Below are 19100 nucleotides of genomic sequence, written 5' to 3'. Positions count from 1 at the left end.
TTGGGTTAAATAAAATATATAACTAAAATTAATTGTACTTGCTCCTTTTTCCCTTTTTTAAATGTGTTATTAGAAAATTTGACATTTCATATGTGGCTCACATTTTATTTCTACTGGACATTGTTGGTCAGGATACTGTGCATTCATTTATTCCTTTACGTTTATCTACCATTTTACAGTTTACAGAACACTTTTAAGTCAGTTTTCCCTTTTGATCCCCACATCAGTTCTAAAGCACCTAAGTGTTTCAAATGAGTGAATGAATAAATGAACGGATCCCCCTACAGGTATAAAACAGAGATCCACGGAGGTTAAACGGCTTGCTCGTGGTCATACAGGACCCACTGGCCAAACCAGGACTGCAGCCCAGCCTCCTGAGCTACAATTTCCCGGGAAAGTGGGTTTGTACCTTTAATTTGCCAGCTCTCCCATCCCCTAGCAGATTCATCTGCCTTCTGTAAAACTGCCCCCTAAAATGCAACTTATTTCTCCATAAGAAAAACAACAACAAGAAGAATAACCCTGGTGTAAAATCAGAGTGTTGGATTCCAGAATTAACTGAAAATATAACTCAAAACCTAAGCAATAAAAAAAAAAAAACAAAAAAAAAAACCAACCACAAGTCACGGCAGCTCTTCCAGGGACCTCCCCTGAGGTAAATCGCTGTTTCTAAGGGCATTTCCATGCTATCAGCTCTTCCTCGTTAACGCAAATAGGATGTCAGGGTTTTACAGCAAAACCAAGACCAGGGAGAGGAGTGCCATGAAAGATCATTTCAGGGGGAAAAAGGACTTGATTCCTTCTCTAAATCTGAGCCTCCACGGGATGTCTCTCTCAGCGTTTACAGAGGAATTCCTGACTTCCTTTTACAAAGGAGATTATCCTCCAGTTGAAATTTCTTTTTAACCAGAAAGACATTTTAGAAATGACTGGTAATTTTAAAATCTAACAAGAGTTAAAACTGGTAAGGGAAAGAGGTGATCCTTTCATGGGATGGTTAGGAATGATTACCCAGAACAACGACTGGTTACATTGAAAGAGATGTTGAAATTCTCAGCCTGGGTAAGTCTGGCTAGGTTAGTGAGAAACAGATGAGATCATTCGGAAGCAGTGATGTGGAAGTGGAAATTCTATTTTTCATTGAGAAGAATGAGTCATGTACAAATCTGGACCATAAGGCAAAACTCAACCTATCCTCCTTCTTTTTGTAATTGCTAAAAAAAAAAAAAAGAAACACCTATTAGTCACAAACATGTTTTTAGAAATATCTAAGAAAACACTTTTTTGCCGGAAGTCTAGGAAAGTATCTAAATCAAAGCACACAGCAATTTCTGCAGCCTCCAATTATCCTTTCCATTTTACAATAGAAAGTCATTTGTTAATATCAACATAGCAACTTGTTATTTAGGCACAGGCTAAGGTTTGCATGGCACCAATCCTGAGAGGCCAGTGGAGTCTTACAGACTGGAAAACCAATGACTGGAAGACTAAGTGACATGCGCAATTCCCTTCTGCAAGTTAGGGGCAGCCCCAGCTTTTAAACCTGACTCTGAATCCAGAGTTCCTCCCACGAGAGCAAACTGCTGCTTTAGTTGTAAAAATGTAAATAATAATATTAATAACAATACCTTGTAATTGTAGAAAGATTTACTGTTTACCAGGAATTTTAATGTGCATTTTTTCTTTCATTCACTCACTGGATCAATAGTTACTGAGTGCCTGTTAGTAACAGGCACTGTCATGGGGCAAGGGTCACAGACACACAGACAACCCTATGCTGGGTACTCGACATAGGTTAGTTGAATGGAACTGCAATATTCAGGCAGCAACTCTGAAAAGGGGACAGGATGAAGGTCCCCCAACCCCAGCACTTGTCCTGTTTGCATGGCTGGGGTGGCAGGGCTCAGGCTCCCCACCCAGCCCACCTGAGCAGTGCCAACCACTGGAGGCTATGCTCGTGACAGGAGAAATCTGTCTTCCTTTTGACTGACACATGGGCCAGGCACTTAGAAGGCAACACTGACACTCCAGAAAACGCCAACTGGCAAGAGTGTCAAGTGAAGATTCAAACTAAATACCGCCCTTTCATCTCAGCCAAACAGTCATGCATGCCTTTAACTTACACACACACTACAGACGAACAGCAGCCAACAACGCAAGTGTAGCTCAGTGCAAAGAGCATCAGTTTGAGAGCAAAGGGGTATAGATGCTGGTCAGTGGCTCTGACACTAACTTGCTGTGTGACGTTGGCCAACTCACTTAGACTCTCTGGGCCTCAGTTATCCCCTTTGTATAATAAGGGGAGGATGTTTGCCCTGCCTGCCTTGCAGGGCCATTGTGACAACAGAAATGTAGAATGGTTAAGAAAAAAACTTTGCAAAATATAAAGAGCATGTGTTGGGGATTAAAACCTTGGAGTGTTTATTACTACGTAACATACCACCCAATTCCAAGTGACCTGAACCTCCCAGACAGGCTCTAGTGAAAGAAGACAACAGCCAGGCTTTCTGGGTGGATTTAAATGGGCTTCACATGCCACCAGGCTGTGCCTCTCAAGCCCCTCTGGAACCTTGAGCTCTGTGGACTGAATGCCCACACTCCTGGCAGACGGCCACCTTCCCAAGATGACGGGGTCTCTGCCAGCCCCAGGAACTCTGCTTGCCTTGCCATGCAGCCTCTGAAAACCATGGCCACCACACACCACACGCTCTCTACTATCTGTCACCCCGTGTGCGCCCATCAAATTCTTCAGTAACCAAAAAAAAAAAAAAAAAAAAATCAGTGGATGGAAAAGCCCCAGTTCAGATATTCCCAGTCACACTGTTTTAGGGCTGAACTTGTTTCTTAAAAGGCAGTTCTAATTAGAGTGACATTTTGTCCACTGTGGTTCTTAGTTATGAAAATAATGAGCTATGAAATTCCAATTTATTGTTGACAACTTAAACGGCCAGGCACCAGAGCGGCGCGTAACTTCCAAGTGCCACTCTACCTAGTGACAAATCTATTCTAGGTCATGAAAGGCTGCTGGCTGGGCCTGGGAGGGTCCCCATCCCCTTCAGTCTCCAGAGGAGATCTGGAGGGCACCGAGGCACCAGAACATGAGGAGCCGGCATCTAGCCGGCCCCTCTGAGAAGGGCTCAGCATCTCGCTCTGAGAAGATTTCAAACAGCAAGCAAAATGTCGGCTCAGCAAAGATGTCTCAGCAAAAACAAAGGAAAGACCTCCTTTCTCTCTCTCTCCCTCCGTACAATGAAGAGGCTTCCCAAGAAGATAGCTAACATCCATTTGGCTCTCGGAGTCTGATGCTGAGATAGTCTAAAATATTTCCTGTCCTTCTTCTATTTTTGTCTTCATTTCTCTTGCTGTTTCTCTTTTTTAAATCAATCGTTCTCCTTTTCGCTTTGTCCTCCCCCCCCCCCTTTCTCTTTGCTCTATCTCTTCTCTATTTTCTTCTACTCTCACCCTCCATTCAAGAAAACCACCATCTAACAAGAACAGCGGCTGATCTCCGGCCTTCCTCCTTGAATTCTGCCTGGGGCTCGTTTGCTCCTGAGTGCTAAACAGGAGCGAAACCCACAGCCTCCACGGCTGAGATGACCCGAGATGGGCAGGCGGATGAGGAATAAACACAGGGATCAAGGTCCCTAAAGGGCTGCCAGATCTCTGGCCCTGAACTTCTTCCTTGGCCTCCAGTAAGGGTCCCCAAGGTTAGAAACTGTCGTTCCCCTCCATCTGAAAGAATTTCTTAAATTCCAGGGGATGGAAGGGAAAGAGCAAGCAGAAAGCCACAATGTCACTGACACACTTCACAATATTTATTTCCTATTCAGGCATCTGTTCTCAAGCCATAATGCAAGCTACAAGACAAAGGTTGTTCTCTGACCCGGGGAGAGAAATCTTGCGAGCATTGAACAGCTAAAACCGGAGACTGCTCCTGGCTGCCAGGGCAAACCTCTAACAACTTCACATGCCTGGAAACAAACCTGTGACTTTGGTTTTGGAGTATGGTGAGATGCACACGGTCTGGGGATCGTTGCACTCTCTTCCCAGCCCGGGTATACTGCCTGGCTGACTAGACCTGGGTCAGTCACTTTGCCTCTCTAGGTTTGTTTCCTCGTCTCAAAATTGCTTCCCTAGATGGTGCTGAGTCTCACCCGAGAACATCAACAGGAATGCTAAAAGGCTGCACAGCCCTCTGGGAGAATCAACATTGTTAGTATTTTGCTTGCAGCAAATCATTGGGTCAAGTGGCAACTTTCAAATGTCAGACTTGAGAGTTAGTGTCTGTTTGAGGTTTTTTCCCCCTCTAATTTATTATATACCAAGGATGCCTGTCACTACGAAGGAAACAAAACACAGAAGGAAAATACTGCAGCCCAACATAAGGTTGATGATAACCCAAAACTAAAAATGACAGCTGACTTTATCAAATGGAATGTGCTTTTTGAAACCATCAAAATGAAACATTGAACTCTGGTAATTTTGGTGATTTTAATTTGTGGATTTTCCACCCAGCCCTGAGTTATTGGAAAAACTCACCAGGCTTTCAGAAAACATGACAGCCCTCCTGACTGAGGCCCCACGCCACATATCACTGGGGTTTGCCAGGACTACTTTGAACTGAATAGACTCAAAAGGGCTTTGCACACTCTAAAGTGCTGTGCATGTGGGTGAAGTGCCACAATGATTCTCACTGTGACACTGGTACACTGGACAGCTGTTGGGTCATGTTTTAGGTCGTTATTTGAAAAAACAAGGGAAGCCGGGAGCTCCTGCCTTTCTTTACCTGCCAAGAATTTTGCTGACACAACCATGGCTGACCCGAAGCTGCCTGGAGATGTCGCAGGGCCTGACACCTTGATGAGCAAGTTCCACTATCCTTTGGCGGACTACATCCGGGAGTGGCCGTCCATTCACAAAAACACCCCCAAGCTGATTCACTCCTCCATGTCCTGAAACAGATCAGAAACAGAAAGCAAGGGACAAGGTGGTTAGAACCAGTCACATAGAAGGTGAAGAAACGTTATGAACACTAAGTGCCCCTCAGATCAGAAATGGCCGCAGGCTGGACATCTCGAGCCTGGAGTCTGATCATGCAGATTACATAAACACCTCAAATTGCTTTGTAAAATTAACCTTAGCCTTTGTCAGTCTTCAGCCAATCAACTGGGCTATTGAGGGCAAGCATCTCCATACTATGTTCCCTTTAGTTATTAGCATTTTCCTTGCAATTATTTTTTAACAATGGAATATGTGAAGACCTTTATGTCTACTAGGAACACAACTTATTACATACATGATGCTGAGGTCTAAGAAAGAGCCTCTGGAGAAAAAACATTTTAAAATATATCATATTTAAAGAGATTTTTAGAAATAAAACTCTTGGAGTCTGGACAAGGCACACAGAAATGGCACCTCGCAAGGGGAAGGAAAAGAAGGAAAAGGAGGTCATTAGCCTTGGACCTCAGGTGGCTGAAGGAGAAAATGTTTTTGGTGTCTGCCACATCCTTGCATCCTTCAATAACACTTTTGTCCATGTCACTGATCTTTCTGGCAAGGAAACCATCTGCCGTGTGACTGGTGGGATGAAGGTAAAGGCTGACCGAGATGAGTCCTCGCCATATGCTGCCATGTTGGCTGCCCAGGATGTGGCCCAGAGGTGCAAGGAGCTGGGCATCACTGCTCTTCACATCAAACTCCAGGCCACAGGAGGAAATAGGACTAAGACCCCTGGACAAAGGGCCCAGTCAACTCTAAGAGCCCTTGCCGGCTCGGGAATGAAGGTTGGATGGATTGAGGATGTCACCCCGATCCCCTCTGACAGCACCTGCAGGAAGGGGGGTCGCCATGGTCACTGTCTGTGAACGGGACTCCTCAAATTATTGTTTTCTGTTAATAAACGGCCTTTGTGTGAGCTAAAAAATAAAATAAAATAAAACTCTTTCTTTTAACAAATATCTTCAAAAGTGAAAGGGACGACCCCAATAAACCTAGATCTCAAGGAAAAAAATGTTTGTTTGTTTGTTTGTTTTTAATCAGCAATCTAATTAAAGGCTATGTACTTTTTAAAAATTTTAAATAGTATCTGCATTGTACTGAGACAAACCCAACCACTGCCGTGGTAAAGACACTTTCTTTAAGAAGGTGAGTCCCAATAAAGCTGGGGGAAACATAAACAAAAAGGGTGAGGCTGATGTGCAGATCTGACCACTGTACCCTCTCAGCGCACACACAAGAAATGGATCAGAGGATCACATTTCACTCTCCTGCACTAGGATTTGCTATAAATGTTTCCCTAAAAATTTTGGAGTGTTTTGCAATTGACAAACAGCTATAAGTTGGTTCAGGGGAAATAAAGAAGCCGAAGAAGGCTTTTTGAGTCCCAAGTTTTACAAAGGCTCTGGGACAAATTTTAAGTAACAAGAGTCTGGGAAAGAATCTCCTCCACCCAATAAGCTTTCTTCTCTTACATCCAGGTCCATCTGGAAGGAAACAGGGATACAAGTAACTGAAGAGCCAAACCAGTAAACACAGGGGGTAGCACCATTATTTACCTTGTAGCTATTAATTAGCCACTGACATCACTGAAAACTGTCAAAAACCAAAAGCCAAAAGCCAAGTTCAAGCATTTACCAGTGCTGCTGGCAGCTCAGAGGGTGGGGGGAATAATCTAAACCAGGATTTGCCTGGGACTGGGCTGTATCAGGGAAGCCAGGGCATCTCAGAGGTCTCTCTCTCACATACACACACTTCAACTCTAAAACATAAAATAGCCACCTCATCTCAGCTCTCCACCCCCTTCCCAGCGTTCAACTACTATTCAGAGTCATGAACAACATCTGAGATGGAGAGGAGAAGGGTACCCATAACATAACCTATTTCCTAAAACTGCCAAACCAGTTCACTGAAGATTCCCAGGAGAGTTCGAATTGAATATTTTCTAAATTTCCAACCTCAGGCTGATTTCAAGGAAAAACACCATTTTATAGATAATGACAGTACTTAATTCTAGTTCTAAACTGAATTTCTCTCTGATTTTAAAAAAAGAACTTTAGTTGGTTTTGATTGTTCTAAAACACTCCACACACAAGAAAAGGAGAACATTCTGAATAGGATTTTACAGTTAGGAACAGGACTGCTTAGTTAACCTGAAACCAAAAGGCTGCAGCCACCCCTGGTCAAGGTCTTAAGAAAGCTTTGTTCTGGGGTTGGGAACACCTAATGAAAAAAGGTTGTATGGATCTTTCAAGAACAGGCTGGATTTAAGAAGAAAGTAAATTCAAAATTGGTACAAGCTCATCTGAAAGGATGAAAAAGGAAACCAAAAGCACTCAGCACACTTTTGAGATAACCTGTTAGTCCAGGCATTGTAGCCCATCTGCGATAGCCTGTGCCCTATACCACTGGCAATTTAAACTTTCTGCCCAAGACACAGTGTGAACCTTCAAAGGACTTAAATTTCAAGAGCAGTCCTGTAGGACATTTGTGAGCTTTGGGGGCCATTTGTATCATGGATTCTCTATGTGACAGCAAGCCCCTAAACCCTATAGTCCTGACCACAAAGATTACCAATACTCTTCCTGAATCTGATCCACATATCCACAGCTGACACCAGACCCAGGGTGACTTGGGAGCCCCCTGGAAAGTGCCCCAAACCCACTTGGCTCTCTCTGCCTCCATCATAGTCTTATCCAATAAAGCATTTCCAGGGTAGTAAGGAGGTGATTTACAACTGTGATCTGTGAAGGCAATGTCTCCCACTTATCCTGAGATTAGAAAAAGTAAAACCAGATGCCTGAGAGAGAGGAGGTAGGATAGGGAAAGACAAGAGGAAAAGTGAGGTGTAAGAGGAAGGCTGCAAAGAGCTGGAACTAAATGATTCAGACAGCAAGAGCAGAGACTGGAAGGGTAGCCTCAAGTTAGAAAGGCAGAGGAGGAGAAAAAGAAATGGATGTGCTGGAACAGATGAAGAAAAGAAAGGTGAGCATGGTGTACAGAGGGAAGCAAGGAGACCAGAAGAGAAAATGGAGGAAGCCCAGTAAGAAGGAATCTGGAGTACGGGGGACTTCTGGGGAGGGAAACTTTGTTCCCTGGAATCCCAGCTCCAGCCCTGCATCTTCTCAGAGAACATAAGTCCAGCCTCTATGTCCTATGGGCTCCAGCTAGGTAACAGTTCATCCCATAGGGGGGTGATGGGGACAGACACAGACACCGTTACACTTTTCAAGGCCAAGTAGAATTTACAGAGAGACCGACACAAAGATAGATGGAAACAAATCAAGGCAAAGACCAAGAAACAGACACAGATACAAGAAAAACAGCCCTGCCCCCACAGGACTGACAGAAAAGGGTTTGGAGGGGGGAAGTGGAGGGAAAAGAAGGGTTGAATTGCATATGCCCCTGAGGTCTTTGTGGCTCTGATCTGGAAGGGGCAGTCTCCACAGATGTTTCTCAGGCCCTGATAAGAATATGCTTCCCACCAGGGGCCCTGTCCACACCCATGGCCAGGCACAGGGTCTTAGAGAAAGAGTCTCTGCTGACTCAGTCAAAGATTGAACTCCAGGACTTATAGGACCATTGAAATTTCTCTTAACATCACCCAAGAAGATGCATGAAAGGACACACAAACATGCCAACAGGAACACAGGGAAGAGCAGGGATGAAATTTCATTAATGGACTCTCTAAATGACAGACAGGTGCTGACACACATTGACAGTCAGGCCATAGACACAGATATAGTTAAAACAGACAAAGCACCTTGCACATGTTGTATACCCACCCAGACGGTCCACTCGCCTCTTTCTGGAACCTAAGTCCCTCACCCTCCTCTTCTGTAAATCCTTGAAGACCCAAGAACCAGTTCCAGGTTTGCCCATGTGAACTTCTTGTCAGTCCTTTTGTCTCTCTGGCCTCAATATCATCCTCCATATAATGGGTGTAACTAAAGGCTTAGTGCTTTATAACTGATAACCATACCTGAGAAAGGGAAACATCTGGGGAGAGTTGTAGGGGACATTGTGCTGATGAAAGGGATGAGTCTGGAATAGGGGAACTCAAAAGCCCATTTCCAGGCAGTGCCTACCCCTGTCCCTCATACCACCTCCGCCACAGAAAGCTGTGCTGTTTCAAAGAGGGGTGGGGAGTAGGGGTGTGAAACTGACCAGGGCCAAGAAGGGAGGTGAGACTTGGTCTGAGCCCCTGAAACCCCAATGACCTTCATACCCCACTCGCCACCTCCAATCACCAACAAATTGAGGCCCCAAAGCCGACCTACATTGTGCAAGCAAATAGCTCTGGACGTCAGAACGAAGGGCACTTCCAGAGAAGCCAGCTCCGGAAGCTAGGCTGGCTGGGGCCCAGCCCCCACTGTGCTGCCAGGGATTTGAAAATGGGAGGAGGGAGCACTTGTCTAGGAGGGGGCAGATGAAGGCCAGGACAAGAAGGGACAGAGACACAGGCATTAGCGCTGGGCTAACAGCACCTGGAAGTAGCTGCCTTCTCCACCTTCATGCACAGCTGGGAGACTACCGGGTCTGACGCTATCTCCCCAAAGGCTTGTGCAAGATCTCTGGGGCGCCTCTCTGCGCAGAAGGCAGTGAGGGTCTGTTGATTCCCCCCTGCAAGAAGCGCAGGGGCCAGCCCTCCCCATTTTGTCCCCCAATCGCTCCTTGGTTGAGCTAAGAGCTTGCCTGCCACAGTATTGACCCCAACTCGTTTGTTTTCTGGCTCAGATCAGAGTCTCTACTGAGCCCAGCTCAAGTGTGCATAGTAGACGGCTGCGGGGGGCACTGGGGTCACCAAGGACTGGAAACTGTTTTGGCACAGGCCTCCAAAGATGAGGAATCGTTTGGGCTAGGACCAGAGCAAGCGGCTTCTCTCTGCTCAAACCTCGCACAGCTTTGGTGGATTACCTCCGACTCGGGAAACTGACACAAAGAGAAAGTGACCTGCCAGCAGTCAGCCCCGGCCGCCTAGATCAGCATTTCTCTGCCTACCAGGCCACTCGGCCCTCTGGGTGAAAACGGGCAAATTCTCCCAGGGAAGCTCGCTTTCTCTCCAGCCGGGTCTCTGCTGCCTTTGTTAAATAGGGGACCCACGGCGGGTAAGCAGGATTTGGGGCTGTCTGAGGAGAAGCTGCCTTGGGGAGGGTTCCCAGCCGGGCAGCAACGCTCTGACCTGCCGGCCTGTGGGGACCCAAGATGGGCACCCGGTTGGATGCCGCCAAAGCCTGACGCCTTGTTCCGGCCCAGCTCCGCAGCGCGCAGAAAGGAAACGCGATTCGTTCCACTTGGTATTTCCTTGAAATCTCCAAATCTAATCCGGCGCTAACTCACCGTGAGAGGAGCACTCATCTCACAGGAGGCCGTGTTAAAGGGTGAACTCTGGCAGATCCGGGCGGGTCAGGCAGCCGACCGCCGGCCTCACCCGCGCCCAAAATGACCCTTCCCGTCTCCTACACACGCGGCGTCTTTCAGAAGGCGGGGGCGCCTGTACAGTGAATAATTGGCTTCATCTAGATTTTTCTTTTTTTAGGGGAGAAGTCATCATAAGGCAAAAGTCCTGCAGAGAAGGACTTGATGGTGTCTTTAAGGGTCTGTGTATGAACTGGCGGCTCCTAAGCAGCTCAGCCCAGGGACCTCTACTTGGTTGATTTTTCAAATCCCAGTCCTCAACTCCAGAACGCCTTTGGAGCTCTGGACCTGGTGCCCTCGCTTATCTCTCAACCTCTTCCTTCACACATAGAAGCGCACAGGCTCTGGTTGGGGCCCCACTTTCTCTCCAAGCCCTCATCTTTATCAGCCCCACCACTGAAAAAGGTGTTATTGGGGTTTGGGTGTGAGGCGCTGAATGAGACTCAGACTGACCTTTCGCTACAACTTCGTGCCCTCCAACTAGTCCAGCCGGAGCCCTCTCCAGGTCCCAGCCAGGATTTCCCCAGCACTCCGAATTGTCGCTGCCAGAGCAGCCGAATGGCTGCAGGAAAGCCTGCAGCTCACTGCCTATGTTACGCGTTGGCGGAGGCGGGATTCCCGGTGCCAGGTGCTCCGGGCCCAGGAGACCAGACACTTTGTTCCACATCCCCTGTCTGGAAGCCCTGCACTTTGCAAACTTGACTGCGCGGCTACAGAAGTCCTGGGTCCCACCGGCCTTAGTACCTGCCCCGCAATCCGGCACCCCCAACCCCGTCCCGGCCGGAGAGTGAGAGAAGCGAGCTCGCCGCCTACTTACTATGCATGGATGCAAACGGGTCGTGCTTACAGTGTATTTCCATCGGGGCGCTCCAGACTGCAGGCTGGCCCACGCCGCCGCCTCCCGGCGCCAAGGGGCTGCCCAGAGCGGCTAAGGAACCGCGCCGCCAGGCCAGGCACTGTGCGAGCTGGACTCGGAAAACACTGCTGGAGCCTCAGGCCTCTTAGAGCCGCCCTGCCGAAGATCGCCGAGAGCTGCGCCTACAGGCGGGAAACCGTGCTAGTGCAGTCCGACTGAAAGCGGAGTACCCAACTCTTGGTGGCTTCCCTCCAGGGCTGGCTCAGGCAGCAGCTCCGGACCCGGCCCGCGGTAGCTCCTGCCAAGGCACCCACAGCCTCGGGGGCATAGCGTAGGGGGCCGCCTCCGGGACGGCTAGGTGCCCCTGGCCTCCGGTAGGGGAGGCTTTGAGGAGGCCTGTGGGACACACGGCCCTTGGCTTTACTCAGAGGGCAGCGAGGCCCGCGGGCTGCCAGGCTGGCTTCGCGGCCTCGCTGCCTCTGGAGTCACTCCTTGATCCCTCGGTCTTCACCGGATCCTTTCTCTTTCTGCTTCTCTGAGTCTCTGGGCTCGTACTTGCCGCCTCAGCCTCTCTCTACCCGGCTCTCCGACACCTCGGACTAAGTTGCAAAGAACTTCCTCTCTGGCTGTACTGGGGCCCAGTCAGGTTCGCAGACGTTTCCGCCACTGACGTTGAGGCTGAGATTCCGGAGTCCCCGGGAGCTTGCAGCCCTCATACCCTGGGACCAGCTGACTTCAAAGTTCCCGCGGCTCCCGCTGCTCCCCCATCGCTAGGACCAGGAAGAGGGACAACAGCTATAGACTTCTCCTCGCCTGAGTGTCTGCCTCACGCCCACCAACTCTTCGAGTTCTGCCGCCCTCTCTCGAAGGTCTGGTTCTACTGTCTTTCAGTTGCCTCTTCCGGGACGGCCGCCACGCCTGCCCCAGGCATGGAGCAAGGGACAGAGGAGAGAGCGGAAGGTCCTCTCCAAGAAGGCCGCCGTGACTACTGGTGCTGAGATGGAGCTGCTGTCGGCTTTGCCCTCGCTGCCGCCGCTGTAGCCGCCGCTGCCGCCGCGGGCGCTAGCCCTCCTCCTGCTCGGCGCACACAGTGCGCCACCGCGCCGCCCCGGAGCCGCTTTCAGGACCCGCTGCGTGTGGACAGCGCCGCCCGGGGCTCAGCCTCCCTCCGGGCGGGGGCGGGGGCGGGGCGGGCACCAACATGCCAATCACGCTTCATCAAGCCAATCAGAGCGGTGGTAGCCGGCCCTGGCCCGAGACACAGCTCTATTGGCTGAGCAACCGACGGGCTCCGCCTAATTAGCGGATACCTGGGCAATGGGAGAGAATGGGAGGCGGGGCCCAGGCGGCGGCGCCACGTTCATTGACAAACGCGCGGCGCGAAGGCCTAGTGAAGCGCAGATGGAGGGAGGGGGGAGGGGATCCACCTAGTGCCTGGAGAGTCCTGTGGCACATCCCCACAGAGCCTGGCCTCCAAGCAGCGGCGTTGAGACCCTGAGATGCCCTTAAGGATTGGGGGCAGCCAAGGCGGGGGTGGCGAGTGAAGGTGGGGGAATAGTATCCAGAAAACACACACACAACGGATGTTGGAGAAAGACAACGAGCGCAATAGAGAACCGGCTTTCGATCTAAGCACCATCAGACTCGAGATGGATTCGTACGTAGTGTGCGCACATCTGCCCCGTTCTCAGTTCCTTCATCTGTAAAATGGGCAGAGTTGGCTTACTTAGTCTTTAATAAAGGCTTTTTCCAGTGGAAACATTTCATATCAAGCGCCCTCTTCGTCCACCCCTTCCCCCCCCCTTTTTTTAACCCCAGAGCCCCCAATTCTGAGATAAGCAAAAGGCAGAGACATTGAGGTGAAAGAAATCTCACATTCCTTTAAAGTTGGTAACGAAGGTTCTCCTGGAAGAGGAGGCTATCTGAGGCTTTGGATCGGGTTGCCCAAACACTGAGGCCTTGAGCACCTCTTTCCAGCTTCAGGCAAGGAGCTTCAATTGGCTTTTGGGACTAGTGATCGCTCAGCTGGAGCCTTCTGTCTACAGGGGCAATTTCGCATCCGGCGCAAGGCCTCTTGGGAACTGAATGAACCCAGACGAGTCCAGTGTTAATGAGAGTCCCTGAAGCCGGTAGGTGGGCCGGCGCATTCTATCTGCAAGGGTAGTGCAAGCCACGCCAGGCATGCTACCATGTTGCAGCTTTCAGCTGTGGGAAAAAAAAACCTGACTTTCCCTCTCCCGGGGAAGTTCTTGTTGCTTTTAAGGCAAAATGGGTGGAATTTAAAACAAAATCCTCCTGATCCAGAAGGGCAGGGTCTTTGACCAACGTGTCTCAATTTCTCAAGGGGGTGTGCGAACCTGGGACCACAATCAAAGGAACTGGTCTTTGAAAAGGAAGCATGTGACAGCCTGTCTATCTATACCCAGGAGGCAACAGTTCTGTGAGCGATTATGTCTGCCAGGGTCCTGGCAGAAACACTGAAGACTCTCCTGCCCCAGCACTTCATGGGAGTGGTCCCAAGTCCCATCATTTCGAATTAATAAGCAATGATCCTCTAATATTAAACATAAACCCACCAAAACAAGGGTTCTGAGATGCCCGCTCTAGACCTGGACTTATAAGGAGGACAGAGCACATGTTGACCCTGAGAAGATTCCAGGTCATTCAGTTTCTCCTCTATCAATTTCTCACACCCTTACACTGTATCGGTCCTCCAACCCACCTTCTGTTCCTGTCCCAGACCCAGCTGCCCCTGAACGGTAGTTAAGTTTCCGGCGTTGACCCGTCCCCACCCCCTCCAGGGCACAGCTGCAGAAAACGGCCTCAGGCGAGCTTCTGGGGGCTCAGGAGACTTCAGTGTGCACTGAGGTGGGGTGGTGGCGTTATCTGTTCTTTGTTTGGACCCCTGCCTGTCTGAATTTTCACACACGCACGCAGACACACACACACACACGCACACACACCCGCCTTGGAGCAGGAAGGTCGCAACAGCTAAGAGAGGACAGGATGAATTAGGGTTCCCGCTTTCGCTCCATCAGTGGCACACGGTGGATCGAAAGTGACTAGATTTCGACAAAAGACTCTGCGTTATAAGAGAGGCGGGGTGGGGACGCCTTGAGGGATACAGCAAGTGACATCTCCACCTCCAGCCCCGCTCATGTAGTTCAGGCCTGGAAATTCAGATCTTAAAAGTGTTCGAGCTAATAGGGCCCTGAGGCTAAACTTTCCCCATTTTACAGATGCGGAACCTGAGGCTGGGGAGGGTTGCGACTTGTCCAAGGTCACATACCAAGTCCGGACTAGAGGAAAGGCTGTGAGCCGGGAAGTTTTTTCTCAGAAGGGTCACTCCAGAGCCACTCTCGGAATGGCGGGGCGTTTGGGGACGGGGGTGGGGAGGTGGGGGTCGAGATACAATACCAAATTAAAGAACCCAGCCAGGACATGCCTGCGCAAACGGGTTTCCTTCCCATACCTGGGAGGCTTGAACAGAGTCCCTGGAGCGTTGCCGGAGTGGGATGGAACGGCAGATGTTACCGGAACAGAAATAGCTCAGATTCCCATTTCACACAGAAAGTGTACTGCTTCCGGACGGTGTTAGGATGCCTAACCTCTTCAGCGAGAGCAGCCCCCTACCGCACCGTGCGCTGCGCTGGTCAGAGGGACCCTCCCTCTGGGTCGGGGATAATTCACCACCTCCAGAGTGGATCGGCCTCCGGGAACTTCTAACGCCAAGAGGCGCCACCAGACCTAATATCCTATCCATCTCCCCCAACCTTCCAAGTCACCGAACGACAGCCCAGAGAAGTTGCAAGACTACTCCCAGTTTACACAGCGATTCCATGGCCATGAAGGACTTCGCTCCTTATTCTGGCCCTTCGTAAACTCACGAGTCCACGAGTCTGGGTCCAGGAAAGAAACGAGCAGGGAATTGGTTTTGACGCCGGCGCGCCGAAAACGGTCGGGCCTCGCTCTGCGCAACAGTCTTGTAGTTCGGTTCCCCGGGCAGCAGGACTTTTGGCCGGGCCCTGTGCTAAACGCTGGAAGAAGAAGACCGGGGAACGAAACCTTCCATTTTCCGGGAAGAAACCCAATTTATGTAAATCGAATTGCCTTTAAAAGTTTTGCTATTGAAGGAAAGCCTACTGAGAATGTTTGAGAAGCTAAAACACCTTCAGAGAAATGTCCACTTCAGCCTCAGTCAAAACATTACCTCCCACTTCCCTTCTCTCTCCCACACTGCCAGCCCCTTCAGCGCCCCTGGGCGTCAGGGGTTTGGGGCTGCTACAGCGCTCTGTGGGCCTGAGATTGACTCCCGAAGCCCAAGTCCAGCCTACTTCCCTGCTCTTGCTTCTGGCATAGCGAAGCCCAGGAGGCTCAGACTGGTTGCTCAGTTCAGGAAAGTCAGAGATGACAGGGCCTTCGCTGTCCTAACTTGATGGGTCCTCTCTAATCCCCATTTTAAAAACATCAAAGAGAGAAGCAACTGACCAGAAGGTTACACAGCTAGTGGGGTCAGAGCTGATTCCTGCTCCTGGATCAGGGTTCTGCTCTGCCTGGCCCAGATCTGTCTGTAGGAATCATTGAAGTAGGTGAAAAAAAGGGGAAGATTTAACCAGATTTTTCAAGAACCATATCAATTGTCTTTGTCAGGGTTTGTTTTCATTACCAGTGCACCCCAAAGGCCAGGGGCTACCTGGCACCTTTGGGACTACCTCTCTCTCTCTCTAAAGACTTAGGCAGTGGAGCCCTTCTCCCAGGGCTCAGCTTCCTCGTGTGTCTGATAGGGAGAAGGACCCCTGAGATGAGGCCTCTCAAAGTTCTGAAAGATGAAGATCCATGAGCAGAGAATACTGTCATCATTCCACCACGCTCATTATAGAGCTGGGGGTCTGGATGCCATTGACTGGTCAGACAGTGTTCAGCCTATCCTGGTCTCCCTGGCCTTGGGCAGCCCTAACACACAGCAGCTAGCTCACTCAGTTGAAGTTTTTCTCCAAGGATGCCTATGAAGGGGTGGGGGTGGGATTCTATCTCCTCTCCCAGAAGGAATGAGAGGTCTAAGGGCAGAGTTCCCCACAAGTCCCTGCTCCTCTGGGGACCTCAGTGTTTCTTTTTTGGTACCACAAGGAAAAAACTAGACAAAAAATTTTTAAGTGGCTACCTGCTCAGGGCTGACCTCGCCCAATCTTGGGCTTAAAGCTAGAAGGGCATAGACTCCTTCCCCATTGTACAGATGGGGAAACTGAGGTCAAGAGACAGAATGGAATACACTTCTGAAGAAAGGAAAGGGAGGTCAAGAGGCCCATAAAAGGCCTCAAAATTAGGAGAGGGAAGAAGTCCACACAAAACCCCAAAAACAAGACCTGGATACCACCAGCCTGTCCAGCGTCTTGGCTCTCCTCTTCCCTAGCTGGGGCCCAGGCTGGGGCAGACAGGCGGAAGTGCAGTGTCACCTGAGATGTTCCCAGTTACCTAGGCAAGCAGCCCTTGTCCCAACCAGTCAAGAAGAGGGGGCGTGGCTCTTCAGATTTTTTAACTCTGGCCAGCCTAGCCCCACCCCTGAGCCCCACCCAGGTCCATCTCACGGAGGAATGAAATGCTTTATTGATTAAACGATTATTCAGGCAATTGAACTAATCAAAGAGCCCATCGACCACCATGAATTACATTCTTTGTAGACAGCTAGTCGGGAAAGGCGGGGGGGGGGGGGGGGCAGCCATGCAGACCCTCCCCTGAACCCTCACAGCATCTAACCCATTCCCAACACAAACACAAACCCTAGGCCCAGCACAGGCACCTCTGCAAGTCCCACCTACTAAGGGACCTACTGGGGAAGAGAAGGAAGAGTGGGGATGGAGCAGAGGAAGTTTGCAGGTTCCCCTTCTTGCACTCTCAACCTAGGGAATCCTCTTCAATTCTGCCTCTTTGATTTCTAACCTAACACATCTAAGCCCCAGGAATTGTCCTGGGTTTGGGGTATAAGTTCAACCCTCTCTTTCTGCTGTCTGGCCTATATTTAGGGCTGAGGTACAGATGGGGGTCTCACAGATCCACAGGAATAGGGAAAAGGGAGTTCTTGCCAGGGCCAGGAGTGTGTTTGGGTGTGTGTTGGCACACTTGGCCTAAGGAGTAAAAGAGGCTCCTATACCCAGCTTTTACCTCAGGGCAAACAGAGTCTTCCTGCTGCCTGCCACCTCCGCTCAGATATAAACACACCTTGCTACTCACTGCCTGGACCTGTGGGAGGCACACCTGGTTCTGTGCAGGAAAGGCCAGTGTGCATACAGGAACCAGAACTGGATGCCTAGGTGAGGTACATATGTCCACCCCACTTGTGCTCTTCTCCACTGGAGGTGCACCGACAAGATGAAACCTGAGCACACAGTAAACACACACACACACACACACACACCAGTGTCAGAATCTTGTCTAAGAGAAAGCAAAGGCAGGCTGGGGGTCCATAGAAATGTCTCAACCAGCCTATAGGCTTGTCTGCTCTCACCTGCTAAGGCTGTGCCTGCCACTGGAGGCCCTTTTATATGAATGGTAGGCTCAACAGTGCCCACAGGGAGAAGCAGCACATACAACACACTGAGGTTCTGCACACACACCCTGAATTCACACCTCCACTCCTGGTTCTGCTAATAGAATGGGACCTGAGCCTAACAGGCTTAGCACAGCAGACCCTCACAGGCCCTAGACTCATCTCTGTGCCTAGAAGCTGACACTTTTGTGTATATTGGCATGTACACAGTGAACAGCTGTTCACATGTACACATCTTTCTCAATTCCAAAATTACTTGGGATATGACAGATGAACATAGATCCTTAAAAGAGTAGATATACTCAGGCACTTAGCAAATTATATATATGACCCACATTTTAGATACAAAAGAACAGTACCCAGGAACACCAACTCATAAACACAGACTAGCACATTCATGAATATAAAGACACACAGGCATATCAAGTCTTGGACACACACCCACACATTTGAAAATAGAGTATACAAGGACACACAAACTCACTGTCACTCATGCACACTCTGAACCCTTATGTAAACACACAGACCCAAACAAACTTTTAGACCCCTAGATAGACACCTACATCAACATTCAGAAACAGAGGAAAAAATAGGCAAACTCTCTGACACTTGGACTGATGTAAAAGTCCGTGAATAGATTAGTGAAAAGACACACAAATGCGCCACACCACGCCAGACAGGCAGTCAGTCCCGGCGAAAATGAAGCTCACCCCCTCCCCCAGGGCCGATGCGCGTGAGGACCAGCGCAGGGCTGGGTCTCCGAGTTAGCGCGTCTGGAGCCGGTATCGCGGTCCTACCTGTCCTGCCGGTCCGAGGAGTTGGGTAATTTTTCTCTAAATCCATTTTGATTTTTCAGAACTTGATGGAATGGACAGGGGGGAAAAAGTTTCCACTTTTTTTGTGCTGCTTTTTTTTTTTTTTTTTTTTTTCTGGTGTCAGGGGCCGCTCACAGGTCGGAATAATTCAAGCCTTCCGCTCCCCCGCCGAGCTGGGGCAGCTGATCACTGAGCTGAAACTAAACGTTTTAGGTGGAAAAAAAGCGTCCGAAGGCACCGTGAAATGATTAAGGAACTAAAGAGCTTCTCGCCATGTGAGATCATGTCCTGTTCTCGCCAACATCACAAGATGTCCCCAGACACGCCGCGCCCCCAGCGTGCGGCCCCGCACTGCCAGCCCAGAGCGGGGCAAGGGTATCCGCGCTGTGCGGCAGGGCCTGCTCAGCTGGCCAGACGGGGCGGGCCGGGCCGGGCCGGGCCGGGCCGGGCCGGAGCAGTGCCGGAGGCCGGG

At 50.0% G+C, this 19100-nt stretch overlaps 2 protein-coding genes across 7 annotated transcripts in view; one reads left to right on the top strand and one right to left on the bottom strand.

Annotated features, from left to right (window-relative positions):
- Nucleotides 1–18690, bottom strand: part of PAX5 (paired box 5) — a 167497-nt gene extending 148807 nt beyond the window's left edge. For 5 of the 6 annotated variants that reach the window (XM_036260991.1, XM_036260992.1, XM_036260993.1 and 2 more), the window contains exons 1-2: nucleotides 18611–18690; nucleotides 4787–4952 (exon numbers count right to left, since the gene is read on the bottom strand). In XM_036260991.1, the coding sequence (XP_036116884.1) occupies nucleotides 4787–4952; nucleotides 18611–18656 (212 nt within the window). In that variant the 5' untranslated portion in view covers nucleotides 18657–18690. Of the gene's footprint in view, nucleotides 1–4786; nucleotides 4953–11230; nucleotides 11322–18610 lie in introns of those variants that run through there. The other variant, XM_036260990.1, reaches the window with a different exon arrangement.
- LOC118629570 (40S ribosomal protein S14-like) lies at nucleotides 5394–5917 on the top strand. The gene has a single exon (XM_036260996.1). The coding sequence runs from the start codon at nucleotides 5409–5411 to the stop codon at nucleotides 5862–5864; it is 456 nt and encodes a 151-aa protein (XP_036116889.1). The 5' UTR covers nucleotides 5394–5408; the 3' UTR covers nucleotides 5865–5917.
- Nucleotides 18691–19100: the final 410 nt, after the last annotated feature.

Source organism: Molossus molossus, unplaced genomic scaffold (genome assembly GCF_014108415.1).
Source record: "Molossus molossus isolate mMolMol1 unplaced genomic scaffold, mMolMol1.p scaffold_m16_p_14, whole genome shotgun sequence".
In the NCBI taxonomy this organism is placed as follows: Eukaryota; Metazoa; Chordata; class Mammalia; order Chiroptera; family Molossidae; genus Molossus; species Molossus molossus.
Note: the sequence above shows the minus strand (reverse complement) of the source record. Positions and strands in the feature narration are given on the sequence as shown.